The sequence below is a fragment of the Sparus aurata genome, chromosome 5 (genome assembly GCF_900880675.1).
Source record: "Sparus aurata chromosome 5, fSpaAur1.1, whole genome shotgun sequence".
Taxonomy (NCBI): domain Eukaryota; kingdom Metazoa; phylum Chordata; class Actinopteri; order Spariformes; family Sparidae; genus Sparus; species Sparus aurata.
In genome coordinates, this window is record NC_044191.1 from 10,977,390 (window position 1) to 11,004,666 (window position 27,277).

Consider the following 27,277-nt stretch of genomic DNA (forward strand, 5'->3'; position numbering starts at 1 on the left):
ACATGCACGCGCACACACACACACAAACAAAAGCAAACACACACGTACACACATTTGCATTTAAAGGCATTTTTGGTTTATACGTTAAATCTCTAAAGCTGCGAAATGCTTAAACATGTGGAAAACTCTGTTTGTGTGTATGTGTTGGAGAGACTGTATGAATATGTGGGTGGACCATACTCCTGCATGCCGGCTACCCTCCAGGGAGATAAACCCAGTGTTTGCGTGTCCAGGTCACTGAATGCTATTTCACTTGCATAAGTGGTTCCTTACCTTGACAAGATTGCATTTACAGTCAATGACCTCATCCTTAATGTAAGCAGTTACTACGCCGCACTGGCATTGGTCTGTGTGGGTCTGGATCAAGCAATGAGTCACAACCCAGTGCTGTTTACCAATGCATTGACTTGATGGAGATGGCTGTCATGTGAAGGTCATTGCATATTATATTGCCCATCTCAGGGGTCACATATTGTGTGCTTGATTTACCCTTGGCTGATATTGTATGGGATTACAAACAGACTCAATCGAAGGGAAGGATTGTGAATAGAGAAGGGGTGAGCAGAGAGAGACAGAGGCACTTAGACATTAAGAGAAGATGAGTGTAGTAGAGATAGAGGGTGAAGTGGTTGTGCCAAATGTCTTTTAACTGCAGTTCAATTCAAGTGTTGTGGCCAGCCCGGAAAGCAAGGCCAAAACAAACACAACAAAAAAAACTCAGCAGTGTTCATCTTATCTTGAACTGCTCTGTTTGAGTAAGAGTTCAGCAGCTAGATTCACTCAACAACTCAATAGGGAGAGTTTCAGTGACTCTTTAAAAAAACATATGTGACTGTTCCCACAAAGACACACGAGCAACAACATATTGCTGATGGAGAGAACTAACAACAGGTGAACTGGAATGGGAAAAAAATGTGGTTATACGGTTAGGTTTAGGAACAGATTGTGGTTTGGGTTAAAATAAGCTACATTCGAAACATAAATTATAATTTACATAGGTGATATAGTTATGTCACATAAAGTTTATATTTATGTAAATGTCAATGAAAGCACGTCGTTGTGCCTCTAGTTGTCTAGTTATACCAGCCCTGGATATAAAAATACAATATAGATATGTAATAAGAGAGAAACAGTGATGTGTGTTAAAATAACTTGCAGGTGAATTTGACTTTTGTTGGTTAGGTTCAGGAAAAGGTTTGTGGTAATAATAAATTAATAACAGTCAGTCCCAGAAAATTGATCTGAACTACTATGGCCAATAAAATATTGTTAAAAATGCATGGCTGACATTAGGAAGACAGATAGAGGTCGGTAGCAAGACTGTCCCCACTTTTTATCCAAACCTAATTTTACCTGGTCTGTTGTGTGCTTTTGTCATATGAATTGGCTAAGACTGTTAACATAATGGGGCACACATTGTAAACATTTTGGAGCCATAAGATTTTTTTTTTTTTTCTGTATAAGGCAAATATAGTGTCAAAATGAAACAACAACAATGTAAGGATGCTCATATTTTTCCTGTTGTGCCACAAATGTAACCCTTATAAAACTTCACCAGGCTAATTATATAATTATAAAATGGTTGTTTTTAGGGCTGCACAATATTGGAAAATAGATTTTTACTGCGATATTCATTGTTATATGAAAAAAACACTGGAATTTCACCAGAAAACTTGAATAACTCAATCAAGGCCATGCACGTGATGTCATAGTAGGTAAAAGTAACCATGGTAACAGCAACAGAGTGGCAGTAAACTATTGAATGGCAGCATGTCAATATGCCAATATTTATCAAGTGCTGCAATCTTGAATGCAAACAACACATCTAAAAAATTAAAGAGTTAAATTACCTTACTCAACATTGCACACACATGACCTTACCGTCCTCACTGCTGATTGGTGTGTGTTGTTTGTCATTATGTGCATGTACACATATAGATGCACATAAGCACGCCCGCCTCTGGTGCCTTGCAGCGTTTGGACTGTTTGGACTCAGGTTACATTAAGTAGGATTACAGTTTTTGGAAAGAACATTCTCTTTCCTCTCTGTGTTTTTCCTGCTCATCTATTGTTGGACTTCATTTAGTTCAGATTACAGTCTTATGTGCCCAGCTTCCCCCACTGCTCCTGCTAATTAAACCTGCTCCGTATTATGTACAGGGCCAATAATCCCTTTACTGAAAACAGCGAGGAGACTAATCTTGGAAAACTGCAGATGCAACAGCAAAGATTGCGTGCGTGCGTGCGTGCGTGCGTGCATGTGTGTGTGTGTGTCATTTAGGACAAGGTAAGGACGGTGAGTAGGCTAGAGGGATGTCATATTGCTCCACCTAATAGGCTCTCTTGCCATTCATACTCCCCCTCTGGTCTTGATCCCAGACAGAAATGTAGCTTAGATCACTCGCTCTCTTTCACTCTCACTCTCTCCAACACACAGACACTCACATACTCAGCGCACACACACACACACACACACACACACACACACACACACACACAGCCTGACAGTCCAACTTTAATTTGAATCTAACAGGTGAGGTTCTTGTTATAGGTGAAGGACAGCAGCTAATTTCTGCTGACTTTTGAGTATTTCAGAGGGGTCAGACTTTTTTTTGCATTATGTAAAGATAGTTAACCAGCCGTGTCATGATGTGATTTCTTTTTACATTCACATTTCATTTCCTGGCTCATACATGCAGTGACAGCTGTTTGGATCTGGGAGTGGAGAAGAGACTTTGAGAGACAGGATATGTCAACTTCAGTGGTTGTTTGGGGCTTTCTCGGTGGTTACCTTTAGCACACACGCACACACACGCACACACAAACAGGCACATATACAAGCAGTGCTAATAGTCCCAGAGTAGACCAGTTGCCAGTCGACTGAGAGGTGGCTTGATCAGTTTTGCTCTGATGAGTTTCATTCATTGATCTTAGTTTTAAAGTTGGGACAGACCTCTTACACTACCTTCAGCAATACCTATGAAGGGATGGCATAAACAATGCAGCCCATCACATAACACAGGTGAGTCATGAAATCAAGATGTATGTCACAGTTCTGATAGTTGTTTGATTTCGGCAGTGTTGTTAAGATTCTCTACAGTTTACACTTTCTCTCCATTTGTGGATTTCAGTCTCTTTGTTTACTGATTTTTGTTTACTTCTACTGTCATTCTTGATTGAAAACTTTGGGCAGAACATTTTGACGTCATACAATATTTTGTATTTGAGATGCTGGAGTGTCTTCAGAGACTCTTTCAGTTGTAGTATATCCAGAGGCTCGTATCTTCATCTGAGGACTTAACGGTAGAGCTTTTCTCTATATCTTTATTTTATTTTTCATTTCTTTAATAGCTCTAGACTCAACTATATTTTACTCTGAAGGTGCATCAAATGTGTCATAAGAAGAGTGTATTTTTTGTAATACTTATCTTCTCATCTAGGACAATCCTGTATCATAAATGTGTGCTGACATTTATAACTGTCTGAGTTATGATATCATTACCTCCACCAAGGATGCTATGTTTTTTACCAGTGTCCTTTTGTTTGTCGGTTGGTTTGTTGGTTTGTCAGCAGGATTACACAAAAACTTGTTAACGGATTTCCATGAAACTTGGATAGAAGATGGGTCTCAGCCAGGATAGACCCCATTAACTTTTGGTGCGGATTAAGGGATGGTTCCAGGAATTTTGTCTCATTTGCATTTTTTCGAAAATGCAACTTAATGTCTCAGGAAATAATGCATTTATCTTGGTGAAAATAATCATGCATATTTAGGTGACTGGTATCTATGAGTTAATAAATGTTCATACATATTGAGGGAGATATGCTCTCTCTTGAGTGCCATTCTGGTTTTGCTCATTTAAAATCTCTGGACTTTACTATTTTTCTACTCTGAAGGTGGATCAAATGTATATCTTTGTGATACTCCTGTTCTCAGTTTTGACCACCCTGACCCTCCTCTATCATCAAAGGCTTATTTGTCTCCTGACAAAAGTTTTTAAAAAAAAAACTGTCGGTGTTATTCTGCACTTAAATCCAGAAGAAAGAAATAAAGATGCATTTCCGGTTGGGTTTTTATTACTTTAATCACTGAGTTGACAGTGAAAACCGGTTCAGTGTAAAATAATTGAAGAGTTTATAAAGAGGGGAAGATAAAGATATTATGGCATAAGAGGAAAGGTGATGATTTAGCTCTTTGCACATCTTAGCGTGCTTGGGTATCTTGACAGTGTGTGGATCCCTCCTGTGAATTGTTTCCATTTTTGAAAATCTCTTGTCAAGTCAGCTATTATCATATGGAAAACATGCTCTCGGCAAAGTGCTGTACAGCGTGTTCTGACTGGCCACCTATATAGTCATAGAAAAGCTGAGTCATTCATGTTTGTAAAAAAGAAAACAGAATAAGGTGAAGAAAGGAGAGGGAGCAAAGAGATTAGGGCTCTTGATTGGATGTGGTTCCCAATGCAGCTCCCTGCCAATGCCAATAAGAAAGAAGAGATACAATAGTGAAAGGAAGAGAGGACAGGGAGAAGACGGTGGAAGTGGTGAGTTTGAGGGTAATTGAGTCAAGACCCCTAACAGGCTGTCAGATGCTGCTCACTTGCCGCACAATCACTCCTCACACACACACAAACACAGCAACAGTGGTTTTGTGTGTGTGAGTGCGCCCCAGTGATGAATCTTAATTACAAAATGGAGTGCGGGCCATGTGCCATCTCATCATACCATGTCAAATCTCATAAGCAACAGCAAGAGCGTGAGGGAAAGAGCGAGAGACAGACATGCAATAGTATGAGAGAGTGAGAGAATGTGCATACAATGTCTGAGCAGAAAATAAGGGAAGGCAGCAGTGATAGGGTTGGAGGAGAAAAGATGGGGTGCAAAGGGAAGTATATGTTTGTCGGGGACGCTCTGAGGTGAAACGACTGTGCTCCCTCTTTTAAGGATTTACTTAGAGAACATAAAAGGCTTTTTGTGTACCGTGACTGTCAGTACAAATCAAATCTAAAACCCTGCTATCCGGTTCTGCTACCATTGAGCGGATCTAGTTTGTCCCAGGGTGAGCCGGCGGATGGATACACAGTTCTAGCACGTCAGGGAAAGAATGGGGCTGGGGGCGTTGTTGTGGCCCGCTGAGTCATCGTGGCCAGGGTGATCTCTAAAAGCAGCCCCCCAGCCCCCCAGAGTAATGGTTAATCGTGGGAAGTCTGGTGTTAGGGTAAGTGTGCCTATGTGTAGGCCGAGCCTGTTTGTGGCCAGTTTCGGTGGGTTTTGGCGTGCCGTGGTGTGACAGGGCCAGTCAGGCGGATGGGGCGTGTGTTGTTGTAGCCGTGGCAGTGGGGAAAGCCCTGTACAAGCAGCGCTCAGCTCTGCTGGCTGGGAGAAGAGCTGGGGCAGCTCTCCCAGAGTAAAAAGCAGAAAAAAAGCTCTGTCCTTTTGTTTTCACGGCTGTTGTGTTCCCTCCACTGTGGCTTTGGGAGTCTGGTCTGTGTGTCCTCCTGGTTGTCTGTGACTGTCCCGTTGTGACATTAGGTCCTATTTTGGACCTCTAGTGTTGTGCTCTGTCGCCACAAAATCACACAGACATAATCCACTTCCTGGAATGGTGGTGTCAACACAGGAAGTGCAACCTTTGAACCACAATGTGCTGAGTAGAAAGATGTACATTTAAATGGGTAAAATTATCATAATCACAGAAATAGAGCATTTAAATTGTGCAGTGTGCAATACGCAGCTATTTTGGATGAACCGGATTTTATTTCTACAGTTAATGAACACACACATGAAAACTTTATTACAGAGGGGTGAAAAAGACTGAAAGATATTGATCTCTAAAGGCAGGGACATGCATATACCTACTGTAGATTATTATAAAAGTCATTATCAAAATGACTAAGGACTAAGGTAAACATGTTTTATTTTGCAAGCAGAGCTTTTGACGTCACCTGCGAGGAGAAGCAATTATAAAACAGACCGAACAATAATGGTGTGCAAACATACGCTTTATCAGTTATTGGTGTAATCATGCCGGTTAACTTCATGTTAATGGAGCTCATGTTGCTTCAGGACCATCATCACAACTGATCAATCATGTTTTTGTCATGTTATAGCTTTGCATCTTCTATTTTTTTAGGTCCATTTTAACCCAATAAGTGAACATAATTTAAAGTGAATAGCATAGTAAAATCTTCCATACAGGATTAAAACTCCTGTCTCCTGAGTGATACTCCTATGCGTAACCAAACAGCTTGCTCTAAGTGCAGATTTAGTCACTTTTTGCTAAATGGAAATGATGGCCATGGAACGACATTGATTGTGATGTTCTAACCAACATGTTGTCCAGCACGACGATACCAGATACACCATTAGGGCAACGCCACGGCTCTAGATTTTTTCTATGTTTGTATCTCATTTTTAGCACTGATTGGAAGATAAATGACAACTCTTTTTGAATAGTCAGGTTCTGTTTTGGGAAATGAACATGTGACACTTTGTATTTTCACAGGATTTGGTTGACTTTAATCCTTAGTGTCATTATTATGTGCTGCTTTCATTACTAAAACTTGCTTTGCATGTTGATGGACATACCTGTTTGCTTTAGTGTACCAGTACTTTGTGGTCTTTATGTAGAAATAACTGCTGTTTGTACCTTCTCTTGTCACACTTAAATTAGCTTCTTTCAATGGTGTAATAGGTGACATTTTTAAAAGTCACTTTGGAGCATAGTCCTTTTTTCTAGTGCCTTTTGTACTCCCATTTCAAACTGGGTAATAGAAGAGAAAGTTGTGCTAGTATCTACTGTACAACAGAAATACATCTAGTACATAAAAAACAAAGACATTTAAGTGCTAGGTCTCATGCCATTAAAAGTATGCTGCCCCTTTGAATAAAACAAGTGGACTATTTTCCCCACTTGTTTCTTAGAGCTCTGGATAAAGTGCAGTTTCCTATGAGCTGTAAGAAGCACTTTCTAAAGTAGAAACAACATATTACCACTTGGTGTACATTAATTCTTGTTTGCACGTAACAGGTATTCATGCATCTATCTGTTGAAACATACGTCGGCTCCTAATCCTGTGCTACACATGTATCTCAGGCTTGCTCTGCAGCTCTACGCCGTCTTTCCTGTCGCGTCTGTGGCAGGATAATTGGCTCTCGTCGGTCTCTGTCACTCAGTCCCGCAGCAGATGCGACTGCAGTGTCACACATACACCATCTTACTTGCTGCATTATGCTGAGGAAGTCCTTCTTGACTACGTAAAATATAATGGCACAGTGTATACACACATAGAAGTACCCACCACTGCTCATATAGACATACACTCGGCTGGCTGCACGCAAGAGTGTCTGTGGACTGGGACACAATTTACTGCCTCACTGCATTCAACATCCGCTTTCTCTTTCCCAGCTCTTGATCTCATCCTGTTCGGGTTTGAGTTGCTGAATAACATAAAACATTTTTGTCTTCAGCGTTTAAATGATGTGCGATGGTCCGTTTGTTTGTTGTGTGTGTTGAGGTTTCAAAGCAGGTTTTGATGTGAGGTTGCTGTTTTTTCTCCAAATGTTTTATGTAACTTCTGAGACATTAGGTCAAACGTTTCAAAGTGTATGCTCTGTTTGCCTTTCCGGATAACTGGAGAAATGTGGATGAAAAGTATCTGTACAACAGAGATCAGTCTGAGTCATTTTACACAAGAAACAGAACAGAAGGACAAGAAAACTCTTGTCTATTTTACAGGTGAACTCCTGTCAAACACAAGTCCGTGCAGGATTTGAGCCTGTTCCTGCTGTCTTTGTCAGATAATGGAGTTATGACCCGAGCATGCGGGAGTGACAGCACCAAGACTGACTGAGATCTTATGTCTTTATTTGCAGGCACAGAAATCGTGGATAGAAAGAGCGTTCAGCAAGAGAGAATGTGTTCATATCATAGTGAGCGCCAAAGACCCCCATAGGTGAGTAAGAATATGTGTAAAGGAAGAAATCTTAATGCATTACATTATTGTGTTTGAATGTGAATGACATAATGCCTAATGCCTTGTTAACATATCGTTTAGTTTTTTAGATTCAGGATTCAGCTCTGCATCAAAAGCTCCAAGACTGTAATGAGCGAGTTAGCTAATGTGAATGCCCAGCTCACATATAGCAGATTAAGAGCCCTGTTTCACCACTGACCTTTAAAAACATGCCTCAGAGTAATATCATGCTGGCCTCTATTTGCGTCACAGGTAGATGCTCCACACTAATGAGCCAAACACTGACAATATACAATTTAAAAACCACAAATGTGAAATTCAGGGTCAGCCCAGTTCAGACTTTAAGATATTCCACATCATTTTTAAAGGTTGTTAATTCAAGCTCACAGGCGTGTACAGCTAAGTGTAGCAAAGTTTAACTGTGAAAGTACATTTATAAGGGCTGTTACTGAAATATTTACTACAGCTGATGTTGGTAGGCAAGTCTGATTCTTGTAGCAAGGGCCCTGATACACACTCATATACACACAGACTCAGGAAATGCCACTGTTTGTTAGGTAAAAAGAATTAGCATAACTGAAGGAAAGTGGGTGGAAGCCCGATGTTCCTAAAGATCAAATCAGCTTTTTCCTTTTTAGTCAAAAGCACTTGTGTTGATGCAATGAGGCAGGAGGAGGCAAAGTACCGCTGGTAAGAGATGACGTAAACATGAAGTGATAATCAAAGCCTCCTGACTCCCTTTCCTCCCTGGGTTTCAACTCCATCCTGCAAGGTTAAACAAAAAACTCAATATGAAAGCTGTATTCAGTACATCTGAATAAGCATATACTTGTGGAGGAATACTACAATGTAACTGTCAATCTGCTAACTCCTGTGGTTGCAGCGAGAGAGAGAAGGAGCGGAGAGCAAAGGAGAGAAAAAGACAGATGTTTGTGAAGAGCAGAAAACAAAAAGAGACAGAACTAATAAAAGATTACAGGGGCCTACGGATCGTTCTCCTCCTCTCCTCCCAATCAGGAGATGAAAGTCAGATGACAAGCTGTCACTTCAGCCTTGCCCTCCTCTTACTGCTAGGCACATAACTATGGCAGCTCGCTCTTTCAGTCACACACACACAGTCTCTCTCACCATCTTCTTTTTCCTTCCCAACGCTACAGTAGCGTACAGTTTTATACACCAATCTTACATTCCTGTCTACTCTCTCCTCTCCTCCAGGTGCTGTTGTGGGCGTCTGATAGGTCAGCATGTGGGCCTGCCCCCAGGCATCTCATCCAGTCAGAATGATAAGGCAGAGCGTCTGGCTAAGAATGACAGCCTGTCGGAGAAGTGGTCGATCAGCAAACACACACAGCTCAGCCCCACTGATGCCTTTGGCACCATTGAGTTCCAGGGAGGGGGACACTCCAACAAAGCCATGGTGACTCCCATAACACATCTAATTTGATGTATTTTGTCAGTTTCTTGCAGATGCCTTGCTGCTCTGGATTGTCGACATCTAGTTCAGACAAGAAAATAACAACTGTATGGTTTTGGAGATCCAAAAATACGCTTCCACACAACACAAGGGACCAATAATTGAACTTGTAACACTTGATTTTGACCTCTGATTAAAGCTTTCGAATGTGTGGTTTTAAAAAGGTAGATATGTTTGTGAGATGCATCACTCCACAAATAGAGATTTATACCTGGATTACAGGGAGACAAATAACATATAATGTTCTATTGACATGAGATGTCAAAGATGGAGTAGACTGAGTGGTCCTTAGCTGACTGCTGTAAGAAGAGGATAGTAAAATCTGAAAGCTAAAAGCATAAAATGATGAATGTGATTTGTAGATATTTTCCTCAGCTGCAGTAAACTTAAGAAGAGTAACAACACAAAGGTGCAAAGAAGGAAAGTGTTGATGTCTGAAATGACAGAAATGATTTCTACTCTTGATCTGGATGGCAAAGTAACACCAGTGCTATGATTCCCAGGATATCCCACGATTGCCAAGTTTTTGGGGGAATTATTAAGTTTCATTCATGGTCCAAATACAAATGGGAATGAAATGATATGAGGATTGCTCACACATATGCAGACATCCTTCTCCACATACCATAACAACAACATCAAATCAAATGAGTATGATTATATGCAATCATGTCATTATATATTTAAGAAGATTTAAGTGTTGCTTGATTAAACGATCCATTCCAAAAGTAGTCTGATTGAATATGTTAGTCACACAATTACACACAATTACCGTCAATCACAACCATGGTGACAGAATCACATCACACATGCTATAGCATTCAGGGTATTCAGATGATTAAGACTGAACGTCTGATTTATTCCCAGTGTTAAATTATTAATGCAGACACATGTCAGGCAGTGTGTGTAAGGGTGAATTAGGTAGATAAACAGATGCTCTATAATGCATGTGGTTCTCCAGTAACAGCAAACATCTGTTCAATACTGTTGTAGTGACGCTCCGGCAGGTCTGCAACACTCATCATCAATATGACATCTTTCATTTCATTGCTTTCACAGATGTGTTTCACATGCTTTTATTATATGTGTACTGAGAAATAAACAAACAGGAACACAGACATATGTTTATGTCTGTGCTCCTGTTTGTTTATTTCTCCGGCGCGTGCAGGCTTCTCGTCCTTACGTGCTCGAGGGTGAAGCAGATGTGCTACTGTACACCACTTACACATGCTCTATTGTTTTCAGTATGTGCGAGTGTCTTATGACACCAAGCCTGACCTGCTGCTCCACCTGATGACCAAGGAGTGGCAGCTGGATCTGCCCAAGCTGCTCATCTCAGTCCACGGGGGTCTGCAGAACTTTGAATTGCAGCCCAAACTCAAACAGGTCTTTGGCAAAGGGCTCATTAAGGCTGCCATGACAACTGGAGCCTGGATCTTCACCGGTGGGGTCAACACAGGTGAAGAACTGTACATACTTTTGAAACACGTTGACATGTACTCAAATGTTCCTCATAAGTTATCAGCTATCATTTAATCATTCGACTGCCCCTTAAGGCTGTAAAGATGTTGAACCACTGGATCACTGCGAAAGTGTTCTTCTACGTATATTATGAGCACTCAACTGTACTTAGAGACACTCATAGTCAGACTAGACAGGTAAAGTGATAGCTCTCAATTATAATTTCATGCATCTTTAATGAAAATAGTGACAGGAAGTGTAGAGTGCTTATTTTTATCGCCAAATGTCAGTGACAGAGTAACATTTAGACCTAAAGGTATATCTGAGTCTGCACATTACTGCGACAGAAAGGATTGAGGAAGCAATTAGGCCTATCATGGACTTATACTTTACTAGGAGTGGTATTTCAGCTTCATTCAGCAATAAAGGGATTTCCCAGTTGGAGTCTAATAAAATCAAGGTTGTGAAAAAGACTCAAGACTTCTGTGAGATCTCTTTTCCCAGATACTGAGTAGCAGGATGATTTTGGCCTGGAGCAGGATTTATGAGGGGCTCAGTGGACTGGATCTTAAACACATAGCTGAAGGAGGAGGAGGAGGAGGGTCAAAGCACTCCAGAAAGAAATTATTATTATGTAGTCTGACAGCAGTCTGACAGCAGCAAGATGATTGGGTAGCAGAGTTTGTGACAAAATGTGTTGAGAAGAATATAGACAGATTGACAGCTTTATACACTTATGCTAAATGTGGAGTCAACATGCATATGGAAAAGTAGTCTCTGCGATTAAACTTGAGCTCCATGTTTCTGATCTTGGTAAGATATAGATGGTGACATGTGTGGTGGGATTAAAATTAATGACTGTGTTGCAGAATAAATTTTTAGAATGGGTTAATGCAGACAGCTTATTTGTTTCTTAGTTTTTTGCCAAAACCTTATGTTAAGTGTTTATACTGGAACTGTTATCAGTTCTGTTACACTTTATCTTCACTGTAGGAGTTCACTGTTCGTTTCTAGAGCTTCAAAAACAGAAGCATTTTTAGTAGATTAAGATTAGGTATCTTGAAATAAGAAAAAAGACGGGACAACAAGGTCTAAAAACAGATGGAACGAAATTATACAGTGTTGGATGCTGAAGAGTGGGCACACTTGAATATAGAAAGGAATAGAAAGTAAGATTTAGTGAAAGAATGGGTGCAGAGGCAAGAAAGAGGAAGAGAGAGACCTGAATAATGGATAGAGGGATGGATTGGAGGGATAGATGAGGGTGGAGGAGAAAGAATGAATGTCAGCAGGAGAGATGGAATAAGATGGCCTCCAGGTCTGACTGTTGCTCCCCTGAGGACAACAACTAGAGGCCGGGAGCTACGACCTGTCTGTATTTTAAGCTGTGTGTTTGTGTTTGTGTGTGTGCGCACGTTCACACTGGCTGCCACACTGTTGTACTCTGCTGCTAATAGATTCTGTTTATGTTTCTCAGCAGAGTGTATCATTATCTAAGTGTAGCCTGGGTATTGATTGTGACAAAACTGATTTCTTTTTATGTTTCTCTGTCCCCCTTGCAAATACTCTACACTAAACATTTATGCACACACACACACACACACACACACACACACACATACACAGGGGTTATACGCCACGTGGGTGATGCACTGAAAGATCACGCCTCAAAGTCACGGGGGAAGATCTGCACCATTGGCATTGCACCATGGGGGATCGTAGAAAACCAAGAGGATCTTGTTGGCAAAGATGTAAGTTCCTGAGAGCCAAGAAACCGAACAATATGAAACGGTCACTGAGCGACTTTTTCATGCTTTAGCCCTGATGTTTTCCGTGTATATGTGAAAAATGTCACACGCCGTCCACAGTTGCTAAGAACGGTAAATTGCAGTTGATAGTTTATTAACTGAGATGCTGAGTAGGCCAATCCAATCTGTGATAAACACTTGTTCAAAGTGAGTTGGACAGCTGGTGGAACCACATGAGACTGCAGAGCACATGCTGACTCATTCAAATTTCTGAAATTAATGTTATGTTATAGTTAAAATTTCATCAGCACTCTGTCCGACTGAACAAGTGAAGCAGAGACGATTAATGTTGGTGACTGAAATGAGATTATTAAGTGCTGAAGCTCTTTTTTCATGCTTGATTGGTCTCAACTGTATGCCTAATGGCCAGATGAATTTACCTCAGGTTGTCAGGCAGTGCCCCAATAGACTAAATCCAGGCTTCTGTGACACTGTCATTAATGGTGTATAGATATTCACCCAGTGTAATTCCCTGTAGCTTTAATACCAGTGCAAAAAGTCTGTTCTTTCATATCTGTGTGAGCTATTCCTGCTCTAGACCTAGCTGTACAAAAGACAACAGGAACTATAGGAAATACCTAGGAGAGTAGATCATTTTTCACTACAGACATTTTGACTTGTCAAAGCAGGAACAGGTGTGATTTGTAAGATTAATGATGGCATTCCATTGAGGTGAGCTAGTTAGAGGGTGCTAGTATTGTGCAGGCTCACTAGTTAGCATGACTCACTGGGACACTTAATGGAATGGTTCCATCGTTAATATTATTGGTAACCCCTGTGCTTTTCTGCTTTGAAAAAAATGTGAAACTATACTTTTTTTCTAATTATTAAGGGTTTTACTGATAGTGATACCAGTATTGGAAATGTCTCTGAGCCTAAAATGCTTTATTAGATCTCCCAAATTACAGCAGTCCCTGTACTGATCCAAAGCCCATGATTAGGACTCTGCTATTTCCCAGCAGCATTCTGTAAACCTTTATACACCTTTACTTATTTCATTGAACAGCTCTTGGTATGCTTATATGATGTGTTAATTGTCTTCAAGGAACACTCCAGTTATATAGTACTGTACTTCCATTAAAGTTGGATGACTTACAAGACACAGATTCAAAATAAAAAAGAAAACAATTGTAAAAAAAAAACAGTGCATCAGAGGCAGAGATACTGCTTTGAGACTTTTAGTCTATAGTATGGGTTAACCCTGAAAAATGTGGTTCCTGCATTTCCTGTAATGCAACTATTGGCAACTTTTTATTAGTCCCTACATGGTAAATGCTCATGCCATTCCAAGTCTATGCCCCAGTTTGCAACACAGGGGTTCTGCTGCAAAAATGTTTAACCTCCAAAAACAAGCCAAAATAATCCCTGATGACATCCTAGGACTACTTTTTTAAACGTTGGAAAGCTTCCTCTCAAAACACAGAGGACACAGAGTGTTAACTGAGTCGTACAAACCCGTAAATTAGTATTCTTACACTTCATGCTCCCTTGTCTCAAAATCAGCGGGTTTTTTGGACTGGTTTGTGTTTAAATCCCAGAGTTAAAGTATGTGGTTAACACACACTTAAGAGATTTTCAGGTTTTGTTCTGCAACATGAAGTACATCAGTAAAGTTTAGGTGTAAAATCAGTGGAATGCTCCTTTAATGAGAACATACTTTAATAACTGCCAAATTCAATTCACGTTGCCTATACTTGGGTTACATTACTGGCGCTAAGAAAACGTGCTAGTTACCATTAAACCATACACCTTTGTCAAGTCGTTGTATGCCTCTGTTAAACAGTACGTGGGTTTCTTGGATGTCTAATGTCATCTTCTCTTGGCTAGGTGGTGCGTCCATACCAGACCATGTCGAACCCTATGAGCAAGCTGACAGTTTTAAACAGTCTCCACTCCCACTTCATCCTGGCAGACAATGGAACCACGGGAAAGTATGGCGCTGAGGTCAAACTGCGACGCCAGCTAGAGAAACACATCTCACTGCAGAAGATCAACACGCGTGAGTGGAATTTACTGTATCTGATTGTCACGGCTATTGCCAGGCTGACCTATTTACCCCAAATTAGAGGAGGTGTCTTTAAATGACACAGTGTGTGATAACAGCATAATGAAACTGTAGTCCTTGTTTTATCAACGACACCACTGTGGGTTAATTGAGTTCACACTCTATTTTATAGCTGTGGCCAGACTAAAATTATCTTCTTTACCTGCTTTATCCTGAACACATGCTGTCAGACGGTGTATTTTTAGTCAGATGTGATATAACTCAATGAACCTTTGAAACTGTCCCTGCCTTCAGGGGAGGTTTATTTTTTTCTTTTAAAGCTTCCGTACAGCTTTGATGAACTCCTCAAACGAACCCACTAGATAATTTGCTTTACGAAGCTGCCAACCCAGCTATCAAACACGGGCATAATGACCAGCACACAACCCCTGTACCTGCATATAAGCACATATGTACTGTACTGCCTTATGCTGTATGTTTATTTTATACTTAATAGTGCAAACCAATTGGAACATAGCACTCTTGAGGCATTTTAAACCACTTGGTCAATATCGCACAAAGTAAGGACGGCCTTATTTTATGCGTTTTTATTCGTAGTTTGACAGACACTGTAACTTAGTACTTTTACTCAAGGACAACACTTCGAGGTACATTTTAGGTACTTGTACTTTATTTGAGTATTTTCTTTTTAAGCAACTTTCAACTTCTACTCTGCTACATCGCAGAGGCACATTTTTTACTTTTAATGTAACTTCAGTTGTCTGACAGCTTTAGTTATTAGTTACTTTTCAGATTACAATTTTTCATAACATTGCCTGCTGAGTGAAAACCATGTATCTCCAAAATCATGGATTTGTTTTCTTTTTCAGCTAAATAAACTATTTAAAGTCTTCTTGGATTAGTTAGTTTACTTTTTCAAGGTATGTGGTTCTCGCAGGACAGTCACACTACAAACATATGATGCTCTGATAGAATATGATGCATTACTGTAGATTAAAATACCAAACAGTATGTACTGTAAATTAGTTAAAGGGGCACTGTGGAAGAGACAGGGCTCTCAAGAATGTGTGTAAAATCACATCCTTTGGAAAATCTGAAGGTCAGTGAAGGATGATTGCTTTTGATACTTGCTGATGATATTGTGATACTTCACTTAACTAATTTTTTGAATGCTTGACTTGTAACTGAAGTGGAGCATTTTCAGAGTGTGCAATTGCTTTTTTTATTATAGCTGCTGTTGAAACTCAACAGAATTTCCCTCTATGTATTCCTGCGCAGCTCCCCATGTCTTCATTTTAAAATATGTTGCATCAAAAGCCTATTAGGCTCATACAAGCGCAGCAAGAGTATATTTCATTTTTTGTTTGTGTGCCTAAAGGCATAGGGGTTTTTGTCCTGTGTGTATATTCATGTGTTTGTGTCTGCATGTGCTCGTATTGGCCGGCGAGTGGAGTGTTCATCCAACGTTGAGCCCTTGTCACGTTGCATCTCTTCATTTTCAATTTACACATTCTACCTTTGCTCCAAACCAAATGGATTTGCATAAATACAAAATGCATTACTTTTCTCTCTCATTCTCATGTTCTCTCTCTCGCACAAAGACACAAACACGCACAAACCTCTGTGATACCCTTTAAAGGCATTCCTCAATTGCCTCTCACAGCATTGTTAAAAATGTGTCAGGGCTGGGAACAAACCTGAGTCAGAGAAATGTTGTTTGCAGCTATCTATTTGTTATTACCCTCTTTTGTTGTCAACATAAAGCCATTTGATAAAAATTTCCTCAGGGTGTTGGTGACACAAATGCACACATTTTAACATCAATACTTATTTAAAAACTGAGGGTGTCAGGAAATAGATGTTACCAAATGGATATGTGGTTACAATGTCAAGAGCAATATCATGACTCAGACCTTACCTTCGTCGAAAATATTTTTGCTCACTGTCTGACCTAACATTGATGTTCATTGATAGGGATGAGGATGAGGAGAGTTTAAACGTCACTCAAGATAAAACTGGGCTTTTTTATACTAACCACTATCGTATTCTTCCTAATCATTTGACTTCAGGGAATCAAGAAACCTAACTGGGGTTGACAGGATATGCAAATGTACTTCCTCCCTGTTCATTGTCCAGTCATGTGACCTATGGACTTCCCTTTGTCATCCTATGCCTGGACTCATACAAAAGGGGCTGGGAAGGCAAAGGGACGCCCAGTCGTCATACAAGCATCTGACCATCTAACAATGGTAATGTACAGTACCATCCCTGATTTATCCAACATCTGACTAGCTTTAACATATATCTGGATCCAACTTAAGTGCTAACACTGCCTACTGCCAAGCAAATGGCCTTGTTTCCCCTCCTCAGTAGTGGTTTAGAAACTGCTACTCATTAGATGAGACCACAACAAGACAGCCTTCTTTTGACAGTCGTTTTGCTGATTGAAGTCTTACATTATGTATTTAGCAAATTCTTCATCTGTGCTGAATTTCTTTTTTAATTCTTGGGGAAATAATTTTGATGTGTTAATCATCTGGTGGTGTGGTGTTGATTGTTTCTAAAAAGTGATTTAGATTTCCTTGTACTGCCTCCTTAGAATGCTTTAGTTGAGCAATTACTTGACTTGTCCTCACACTGCGCCCGGACACACCTCAAAGCTTAGCAGAACCACTTGAAGACCAAATAACACCAAGGAGTCCTGACTGTCATTGATTTACCTCCATATTCACCTGACCTCAGCCCCACTGAACATTTGCTGGGGCAGTTGTGGAGCAAGAGAGCCAAACAATCTGTGACATCACAAGATGATTTGTAGAACACTGTCAAATCATGCTGGGATAACATGAGTCATCAGGTTTTACACAAACTTGTGGTGTCCATGCCATCATAAGTGCATGCTGTCATTAAGATTAAAGGGGGACATACCGAAAAATTGCTTTCAAAATATATTGAAAGATATATTCTGAAATGTATGGACAGTTTTGTTTTGACTGTTAGGCTGACATCATCACTAGTAATACAAACTGGTATTGCGTTATAAACAAATGCAAAATAGAAATAGTTTGACTAAAATATATACAACAGCAACAGCCTAATATGTGTAAAAAATATTATATATGGTGCATATATTTAAGGTGCAAAGATTTAAGGGATGCAGGGTAGTTGTGGAGGTCAATCAGGAGCCTCAGTAGTCTCCATGGCCAGGCTCCAGATTGCCTGGGGGAAGCAGCTCCTCACCTCTCTCTTCTGGCACCCATAACAACAGTAGTGCCTCCCTAAATGCAACACTTCAAAGAGGCCATAGTTTGAATGACTTGAATCCTTAATGATCTATCGACCTTGGTCCTGCACTGCGTGGTGTAGATGCCTTGTTGAGAGTGCATCTCCCCATGGTACATTGGGCCGACTGTACCACTCTCTTCAGGGTGTAGCAGTCCTGCTGGGTGCTGCTGCATTCCAGGCGATGATGTTCCCTGATGTTACACCGTCCTGACAGCCGTTGCAGGTGATAAAGGCATTGCTGTGCCTTTTTAATCAAGATGTTAGTATGGACAGACTGTTCAGGTTCTCTGTGATCTGTACCCATCTGTATCTGTAATCTTGATTGGTTCCCTAACCCTAATTAGACTTAAAATCTAATGTTAATGGTATGTGGTTATTCCAGTTAAAATGCTGATGCAGCGGCTGCACATGCACACATTTATTCATATTTCACGTACATTTTTATGTCTGCCAAATATCACAAATGACAAATTTGCATTCAGGGACTTCTGAAGGTGGGAAACCTACACACCTCCAAAAAACCCTCAACGGGAAAAGAATAGAATGAACCAATAAGAGTTGTTGTCGAAAAGCAATCAAGGAAAGTTATAAATATTCATTACTAAATCTTTATTGCTGTGGAAAACATGGGAAAAAACTCCACTGCAGTCTTGACACCTAAAAGAAGGTGACATAAACGCACTATTACAAACCTGCCACATATGCATTTTCTTGTTGTATCAAAGTTGCTGCAGTTCATACTGCACTGTTTTTCAATTAAATAGGCAGCCGTCATGTGGGATTACTGTATGTGTCTGTAGAATTTACTGTACTTTTTTGTGCATGCGTTTGTATCCTTTACTTTGTTATTTATAGCTGTAGGGTTGGCAGACAAGGACCGTTTCTTGATTTGATTACCTGTACACGGTCAGTCGAGGAGTTTATCAATTTTCCTCACATCAGGGCTCCTGTGGGATCCAAGTATAGCCTCAGGTTCCATCAGGAAAAGAGGATCATGCAGGTAAAGAGAGAAAAAGCAGTTTAGTTTGAATGGCCAAACATGTGGGCTGTGGACCACATGTAACCACAAGCTCTTTTTTTCTTTCTTTCTTTTTTCTCTCAACACACAGTCACACACACTGCACACTGGATGAAAGAAGTGTGGTAGATAGAGATGCGTAATCTCCCCCTGTGGTATTTTATGATGTCTGGGCAATCCTGTGGCTAATCCTACTGTGTCTGTGTGCAATTTTCCATGCAACAGCTATCACCACGAGGCTGCTGGAAATGCTGAAGCAATCAAATTGGATCCACAATATTAAATCACAGTTTTAAGATACAGTATGGGAATCGGTTGTGTGTAATTGCTTTAAGTGGTGTTTTGGCTCAAGAAAAAAATTTAATATTGCAAACAATGTCAGAACAAATCTTCTGAGTCATGAACATTTTATGAAAACCTGGCAACATTTTGATAATTGTTGTCTTTTTGCACAGTGCAAGTTACAGAAGTATTATTAACGCCAGTCAAAACTCAGCACTGGAGCACAGCTGCACAGTTCAGATACCCCTTAACACCGCCTTGATGACAAGATGTGTGTTTTCCATCTGCATGCTTGGTCCTCTGGTCTGTACTGCATATTTGATGTTACTCAAGGTGTTTCCGCCTATAGTTTGTACCCTCTTTAGAGGAATTTGGACAAAAATATCTAAGGGACATTTCTGGTCAGGAGTAAACAAAGTAAATGTCTTCAGAAAGGAGACTGGGGTTGGGGGGCTGTAAATATGCCAGTGGGTGCTGACACATTCACACACTAGAGTAAATGCTGCAGTGTGCCCTGCTGTACATGCATGTATGAAACTTGCGATATAAAACATGTATTTCTCATCCCAGCACACTAGTATTTATGGTCTGTAAGGTCACACTTACAGTGGTATAATACTCCTTACTGTCTCCTGAAGCTGGCAGACATTGTCAAACCCAAAGTCATGAAAATCTATAAAAATGATTGGCACCATTCAGCACAGCTCACTCAACCATTGCACAGCTCCTTTGACATGTCTCCAGCAGTGGCCATAATGTGTTTTAATCACACACCTATCTCAGGAAAATGACAAGTAAAAGAGGAAGGGAGGAGAGTGAGAAAATGAAGACAGAGAAAAGGGATTGAGGGTGGGCAGAGAGGGAAGAGAATAATACAAAAAGCGAAGGACGTGTGAAGCTGCTGAGGAGGACCCAGGCAGTGAGACGACATATTACCTTGAGGTGTCTTCATTGAAAAAGCGAGATGACAAAGTGAAAAGGCAGCAAGAGAAAGCAATATTTATAGGCTTCATACATGAGTGTTTTCTTATTTTCTCTTTTAAAACTGAACAAGATGAAATATGAAAATCCTGCAGCTTACTCATTCACCCTTTTATGTGTTCACGCCCATGAAAATCTTAGATTGGATGTATATGAAAGAAAGAAGAGAAAAAGCTGGAAGTAATTTGTGCATGTTAGGTTAAATTCTTTAAGTATGAATGAGGCACCTTGAGTGCGCCCTCTTCCATTCCCCTAAATTACTTGGAGCCTTTAAATGGGCACATACCATAAATACTTGGTGTATAGAATGTGTGCATTGATGCAGGCTTTTGTGTGTTTAAACTCCATGTCCACTGTGTAACCTTCACAGGCCTCCTATAGCAGTGGTTTCATTAATCACAGCATAGGTAAAAGATGAAGTAGCTGGGGTAATTGAATCCAGAAGCCATAAGGCCTTGCGTTGCAGATTAGCTGTGACATTGTGACCTCCACCATGAGGCAGCCCTTACAGATGAGATTACAGTTAAACCCTGCTACATGGGAAGTGAAGAGGGTTGTAATACTATTCTTTCAAGCGCCATAAGTGCCTGGACAAACTCTTATTTTTAAGATATACAGTAGCTAATAATATTTCTCCTATTTTGTGCTCCCCAACTGTGTGACCAACTGGATTACTGGATGTCTCTTGTTCTTTGACACATATCACACAGCTGCAGTTTCAAACTCTGAATCAGGCTTAGAAATGTCACCCTCTGCTGAAGGCTACTGTATTCAATGACGGACAAACAGAAGGAATATGTTAAGCTTGAAATTGGTGCAAAATTTTCATTCAGGTCTCAAGATAATCGTATGAGTCACACAAATTAATATTTTTTTATTAAGCCCCCTTTGGTCATTTTGCATTTATAACAGGTTAAATCAGTGGGGCTGAATTGAAACTGTGGAGTAGATAAGTAGATAAATATTTGCATGCACGTAAGAATAGGCCTGCAAAGACAATGTGGCAACAGTGGAAGTCATGGGGCTAAGGTGTGCTCATGCACGAACGGATGTGAAAAACATGTCAAAATGATGAACACAAACTGCCAGAGTGTTCAACCCTGTGGTGGAGAGATAAGAGCCAGTAGTGGGTGAGCTTGGAAACAAGACTTCAGCTTCAGGTATGTTACCAGGTTGAGGAAGTGCATGGATGGCAAACATGTTATGTGATCAGTAGTGTGAACTGCTAAAAACGTGTGTTGGGAAATGCCAGAAAAGCCCTGGTAAATTCAGTATGCACACAACTAAACCATGAAAGATTAAACTGCAAAAAGAACAAGTCTGTTTCTTCCTGTCCTACCAACTCTTTGTTCGGGCGAGTGTTACAAATTCACGATGATGTATTCACTGTTGAAATTATGCATTAAAAGGCAGTGCAGAATTGTATATTTTGCATTAGATGCTATTACATGAACAAAGTCTAGAATGTTTTGGCAGAATTAAACAAAGAGATTAAAGGTTGTGAACTAGATTTTTATATATAATATTTTTAACATTACATTTTTGGTATTGTTATTTTAAAAAGTCAGTTGCAGCACAGACAGTCTGTATTTTACAATGTGTCTGGGTTTTCTACATGCAAATGTAGGTGGTAATGCACCTGAAGCTTTACTTTACTTTTTTCTACACTTGAGCAGTTATGTTACAACAATAACATATTAGCTAGCAAGCCTCAAGGTCTCACAAAGCTCTGTCACCCATTGAGATCATTCAGTAGTCAAAGTGATCAGAGATCACATAAGATCTCAACTCGTTGAACCCTCTGATCAACTTTATGTGATGAAGTCACTGCAGTCATTTTTTCTGTTGTTGAGGCAGTTAATTTTAGCATAACTTTAAACAGATAACTCATGTTCACTTGGGAGGACTGAATATTTCGCACATGTCTGGAAGAGATGAATCCATTTACACCTTTTTATTATTTTGCTAGAATGATTTTTAAACAACCTCTTGAGGTGTTGTGAACATTTGGATTTGAGTCCCTCTCAATTTCTACTTGGATGCATTTACACTTAGCGATTGATATCTGATAGTCGCCTGATTCTGTCTTCAGTTGATGCATGTTAACAATTCTTGAACACACAAACATAATATACATACTGTATACAGATTACTATACACTGTTGAGCCACAACATTAAGACCACTGGCAGGTGAAGTGAGTAACATTGATCATTTTGTCACAGTGCAATGTACATCAAGGGAAACCCTGAGTCCTGGCATTCATGTGGCTGCCAATTGACACGCACCACCATTATCAAGAACTCTAGATCCCAGTCAGATCAAGCATCAGTGGGATATTCCGAAACGAGTGACGTCCATGGTGGCCTCACCTTGCAAACCCACAGAACTCAAAGGTTTTGCCGCCAGCATCGTGTTATGAGACACAACAGCACATCCGCCGAGGTTCTGGTTCATGCTTCAACAGACCAGAGCTGCATAATATTAATGGTATGCCCTCCTTGGATTAGACTCCTTCCAGCATGTCCTACCAATGCTAGATTGGATTGGGATCTGGGATATTTGGAGGACAGGGTGATGCCTCAAGTTATTTGTCACATTCCCTGGGCCATTTCCCGAGCAGTTCTGTGGTGTGTCAGGACACCATTTTGTCCATTTAATTTTCTTTCCACCAGATATTAGCCAGAAGTAGCCTTAAGTACAAGCTGGGCTCACATGGCTCCCAATCCTGGATCTCTTCCCTGTCATCCCTGGGGTGGTCTGGCTGGTCTGGTTAGTCAAAAGGTGCAGTGGGCCATGATCTTTCCAAAGTCTGCCACGCTCAATCCAAAACCTGCGCTTTCTTCTTCAGTGCTGTTGAATTAATTTCTGTCACCAACTACACCTGAATAGGCAACTGGCTGCTGAATTTGCATGCACCATCGTTGCCATGGTTTTATCCTCAGCACTGACAAAATGATGATACACACATACCCATTTACACAGAAATCAATAGAATAAAATACCTTTGACATCAATTTCAAAATTAAAATCTTTTTTCTTTATCAAAGACACCATTCATGTTTGATTCTCTCTGGCTTATTCGGCCTTGGTAGCAGCACAACTCAACTCAGATTACTGATGAAAAGGTGGCACAGACCATTAGATTGAATCTTAATTCCTATTGATGTCACAAAAAAACACTCAAAAGTTAAAATTGAGAGAAGCTTTGCCCTTTTAATGTACCGCACCCCTGACCTTTTTGTTCTTTAGCTTGTCGAGTCATGTTGCCGTCATGGATCTGATGTTTCCTGCCTGTTTTAGTTGTGGGTCGGGTGATGCTGTTGTGTGTGTGAGAGTGTTTTTATTTTTTTATTTATGGTGTGGGGGGTGCGAACAACGACCCACATACTGTAGCACACCTCCTCCAGTCACGCTGATACTAATTTGACACATACAAGGACAAACTCACAGACACTCGCACGCACCCACGCACATAGAGACACACACACGCAGAAGATGACTCATTGCTCGATCCTTAATTAGGACCATTTAAGCATGTTATGTGTGTCTCGCTTACGCGCTCCTCTTCCCCTCCCTAATTCCTTCTGCTCCTCGCTACTTCCTTGTCTTCCAGGCTGGATAAATATAGAAAGTTGTGGCCATGGAGTCGCATCGACCACCGCTCTCCCTTTCTTCTGCCTCTACTTTTTTCACACTTTTTCAGGGTAGTGCATCTCCTGAGATATAAGATGTGGGCACTGGGTTAAAACAATGTAGGCTGCACAGAGAGACAAGGAAGAGGAAGAGAAAGAGAAAGTAGGGGTTTGACGACCGATTTATCTGATGCGTTGGAGTGTGTGAATAGTGCATGGATACAGTCAATAGAAGAATAGGGGGTGGAAAGACTGAGTGTGTTGAGAGAAGCAGTACAGATTGTACAGGGTGTATTTCGCATAGTATGTATTTTCTGATATCATATGCCACAGAATATAGTGTATGTTTACATTGTACTGTATACATTTGTATATTTATCATAGTTTTTATTTTAATGATTGAAACCAGCTTACATCTTATTAAAAAGATCACTAAAATGCAAAAATTGCATTTGCACTCAGCAACATACATGATATATGATTTTTATTGATTATTTGAAATTTTGTTAGCACAACGACCATAAAATTGGTAGGCCTTGGGTGCTCTGGCTGATTGGGTGGACCTGCTGCTGTGGTTCATGTATGTGAAACATTGCAAAGAAGATAAGGTGGAATATACTGTACATTTGAGGATGTGGTGATGAATGAATGTAGAAGGATTTACTGACAAAAAAAAAAATTCAACATGATTTTTAATGCCAGTTCAAAAGCATCTTCTTGCGAGGGAATTAGTTCCTTTACATTTCATGCAGTTCCTCTGCATTTGTTTGTTGTTGGTTTGCTCTTATTAAAGCTACCTCAAGTTATGTATGTGTATGTGTTATGATGTGTATGAGTGTTTGGTGAGTGACACATGTCTCTCACCCCCCTGCTCATGCAGTAAAAAAGAAAATAAATGTTGTGCTGTGCCTGCCCACTTTATCCTATCAGGACAGAGATCTCACAGAGAGCAGGATCCTCCTATATGAGCAATGGCTGAACAAGGAATGTTACCAATTCCAGTGCTCCCGGTGATAGTTTATACCACCAAACAGGTCAAGCGATGACATTGTTTAAAGAAAAAAAAGAGGCACATTGAGCTAACCCCACAGAAAGAAGGGAGTGTTGCAAGTGTGGTGACGTAAAGAGGAGGAAGGGGTCAGCAAAAACAACGACTACTCTTACAGCAGCTTTAACAAAATCACCAAAGTGGCGTATATTTGTAGCGTCAGTTTGTAGTCAAAGACCCATTTTCCACCAAAATATCATCAACCTGCTTTGCTCTGCCTCATTTGAGTGAACATCCCATGTGTTTGTGCCTCTCCTCCCACTCCTGCCCCACGTGCTGAGAATAAAAACACCAAACAAAGGGGCAAAGTTGATTTAAAGGTCTGAGCACTGATTGCACTGATTGTGGCACTGCTGCAGAGATATACCCAATAGTCCATAATCACACAATCAACAGCCCACTAATTATTTTGATTAGAGAAGAGGGGCCACTGATCCATAGAGTTTATTTTTTATATTAAATATAGATTAATTATATTATCTCAAATCAGATGGCATTCCAGAAATAACTGTAGTCGTAGCATCCTGTAATGTTACTAAGCACCTGGCTGTTAAGTGATATTTCTTTTCTGTTTTAAGTATTTAAGAACTCAAAAGGATCCAATAACAGGTAGTTAAATAAGCAAAAAAAGTGTACCTCTTCCCTCACTTCTGGATTAGCAAACAAAAAGCTAGCTAAAGCAAAACAGCTATTGAAAATAAAGTTAAAAATGAGGAGAATAGATCACAGATGCTTATGGATAGTCGACTGCATAACAGTCTAGCACTTTGAAGATTGTGTCTCCGGTAAATACGTAATAACAGTTGAGCATTTCCATCCAGAACAAAAGGTATTCTTCTGAAAGGGCTGACTCATATAACCAAACTGCACTTGTTCAAATACTTAGCGTTTTATTTGATATAAAAGCGGAGTTCAGACCACAAAATCCGCCTCCACAGGTAAAATAAATCAGAGAACTATCTGAAGCTTTCTAACAATCACAGGATTCAATTTAAAAAGACTATAAATTTGCAAGTTCAGGAGAAGCAGCAGCTGCCAGAGCGTTAACACTGCTAAGTTTAGGGCTTCAATTCCCACTCAAGCCTCCAGGAATATCACTGGACTGTGAGGCACTTTTTCAGTAGTGGCCCCAATCGAAATTCAGGTCACATTGTGTCCATGGATCCAGAAAAACTTTACGTGGCCACAGTACAGTATGATGAGGATGTCTGCAAAGCTGAAAACAGCTTTTCATGGACGCCGCACACAGACTGTTCATTGTATTATCAGAATTATAACTGCTAGGTAGAATCAAACTTAAAGTGTAATATTATTTTGGTGCCATCCACGTGCATTTTTGGCAACCACAGGGGGAAACAAGACAAACTGCTCTGGGTTGACAGCTGTAATTAGAATAAATGGGCTGCCACATTAGGCTTCCCCATCCATGTTTAATGCATCCATGTTCCCACAGGAATAAATACAGTTAATTAGGAAAACTAACTGTGAACCTGAGGTCAAAAGCCAAGCCTAAAATGTGCCTGTGAGCCTAAAGGTTAGTCAGGCAAGAGCGAATTGGATTTTATTTGTGGTTTGTTCTGTGTTAGTGCCTCTATCTGTATTTGTTTGAGTGTATGTGTGTGTATGTGTGCGCCCAGGCAGAATCTTCTTCTACCAATTAGCCATGACACAGCTGTGCTTTCCCCTCCTCATCTGCTCCTCAGTGGGTTTCATCTGAACAATAATCTGCTTTAGATACTGCCGCGCTGCCTCCAAAGCTCACTCGTCATCAATATCCATCATTCCAGCACCCAACCGCAAGCTCGTATACACACACATGCAACACACGCAGCAGGTAAAACCCATTCAGCAGAAAAGGAAGAATCTGATTCAAAATGCAGGTCATTAATCTGCTTCTCTCTCACACATTCAGCTCTGGTGATGTATGGTCGTGTGATGCGTTGTGGCACAGTGACGTTTTACCTCTTTGAAGTAGGCGAGGCCCCGAAAATATTCTTCTTATGTAACTGTCCCTGTTGCAAGGCCGTGCAAGGCTATGTGAGGCAAAGCTCGATGGTGGTGGGTATGCTTCCCAATGTGCACTTGCGCTTGTGTTTGTGTGTGTGTCTGTGCATAGAGTATGTAAGCACTTATCTGTTTGTGCTCGTCGGCCTGCGCGTTTGAGAGACAGACTACGCTCTTTCCTCCGTGAATTATGCAGACCAGGATGAAGGTGCTGGGCGGGGAAGATCCGGCTGTTACACAGCTTTTGAATTAGAAGAGTCAAAACACCCGACAGAAAATACAACCACATGAAACAAAATGG

The 27,277-nt window shown here is 40.5% G+C and overlaps 1 protein-coding gene across 22 annotated transcripts in view; it reads left to right on the forward strand.

Moving 5' to 3' along the window:
* Positions 1-27,277, forward strand: part of trpm3 (transient receptor potential cation channel, subfamily M, member 3) — a 169,645-nt gene that overhangs the window by 78,522 nt on the left and 63,846 nt on the right. For all 22 annotated transcript variants that reach the window (XM_030415794.1, XM_030415774.1, XM_030415778.1 and 19 more), the window contains exons 2-6: positions 7,876-7,955; positions 9,192-9,393; positions 10,696-10,909; positions 12,538-12,662; positions 14,547-14,718. In XM_030415794.1, coding sequence (XP_030271654.1) covers positions 7,876-7,955; positions 9,192-9,393; positions 10,696-10,909; positions 12,538-12,662; positions 14,547-14,718 — 793 coding nt within the window. The remainder of the gene's footprint in view (positions 1-7,875; positions 7,956-9,191; positions 9,394-10,695; positions 10,910-12,537; positions 12,663-14,546; positions 14,719-27,277) is intronic.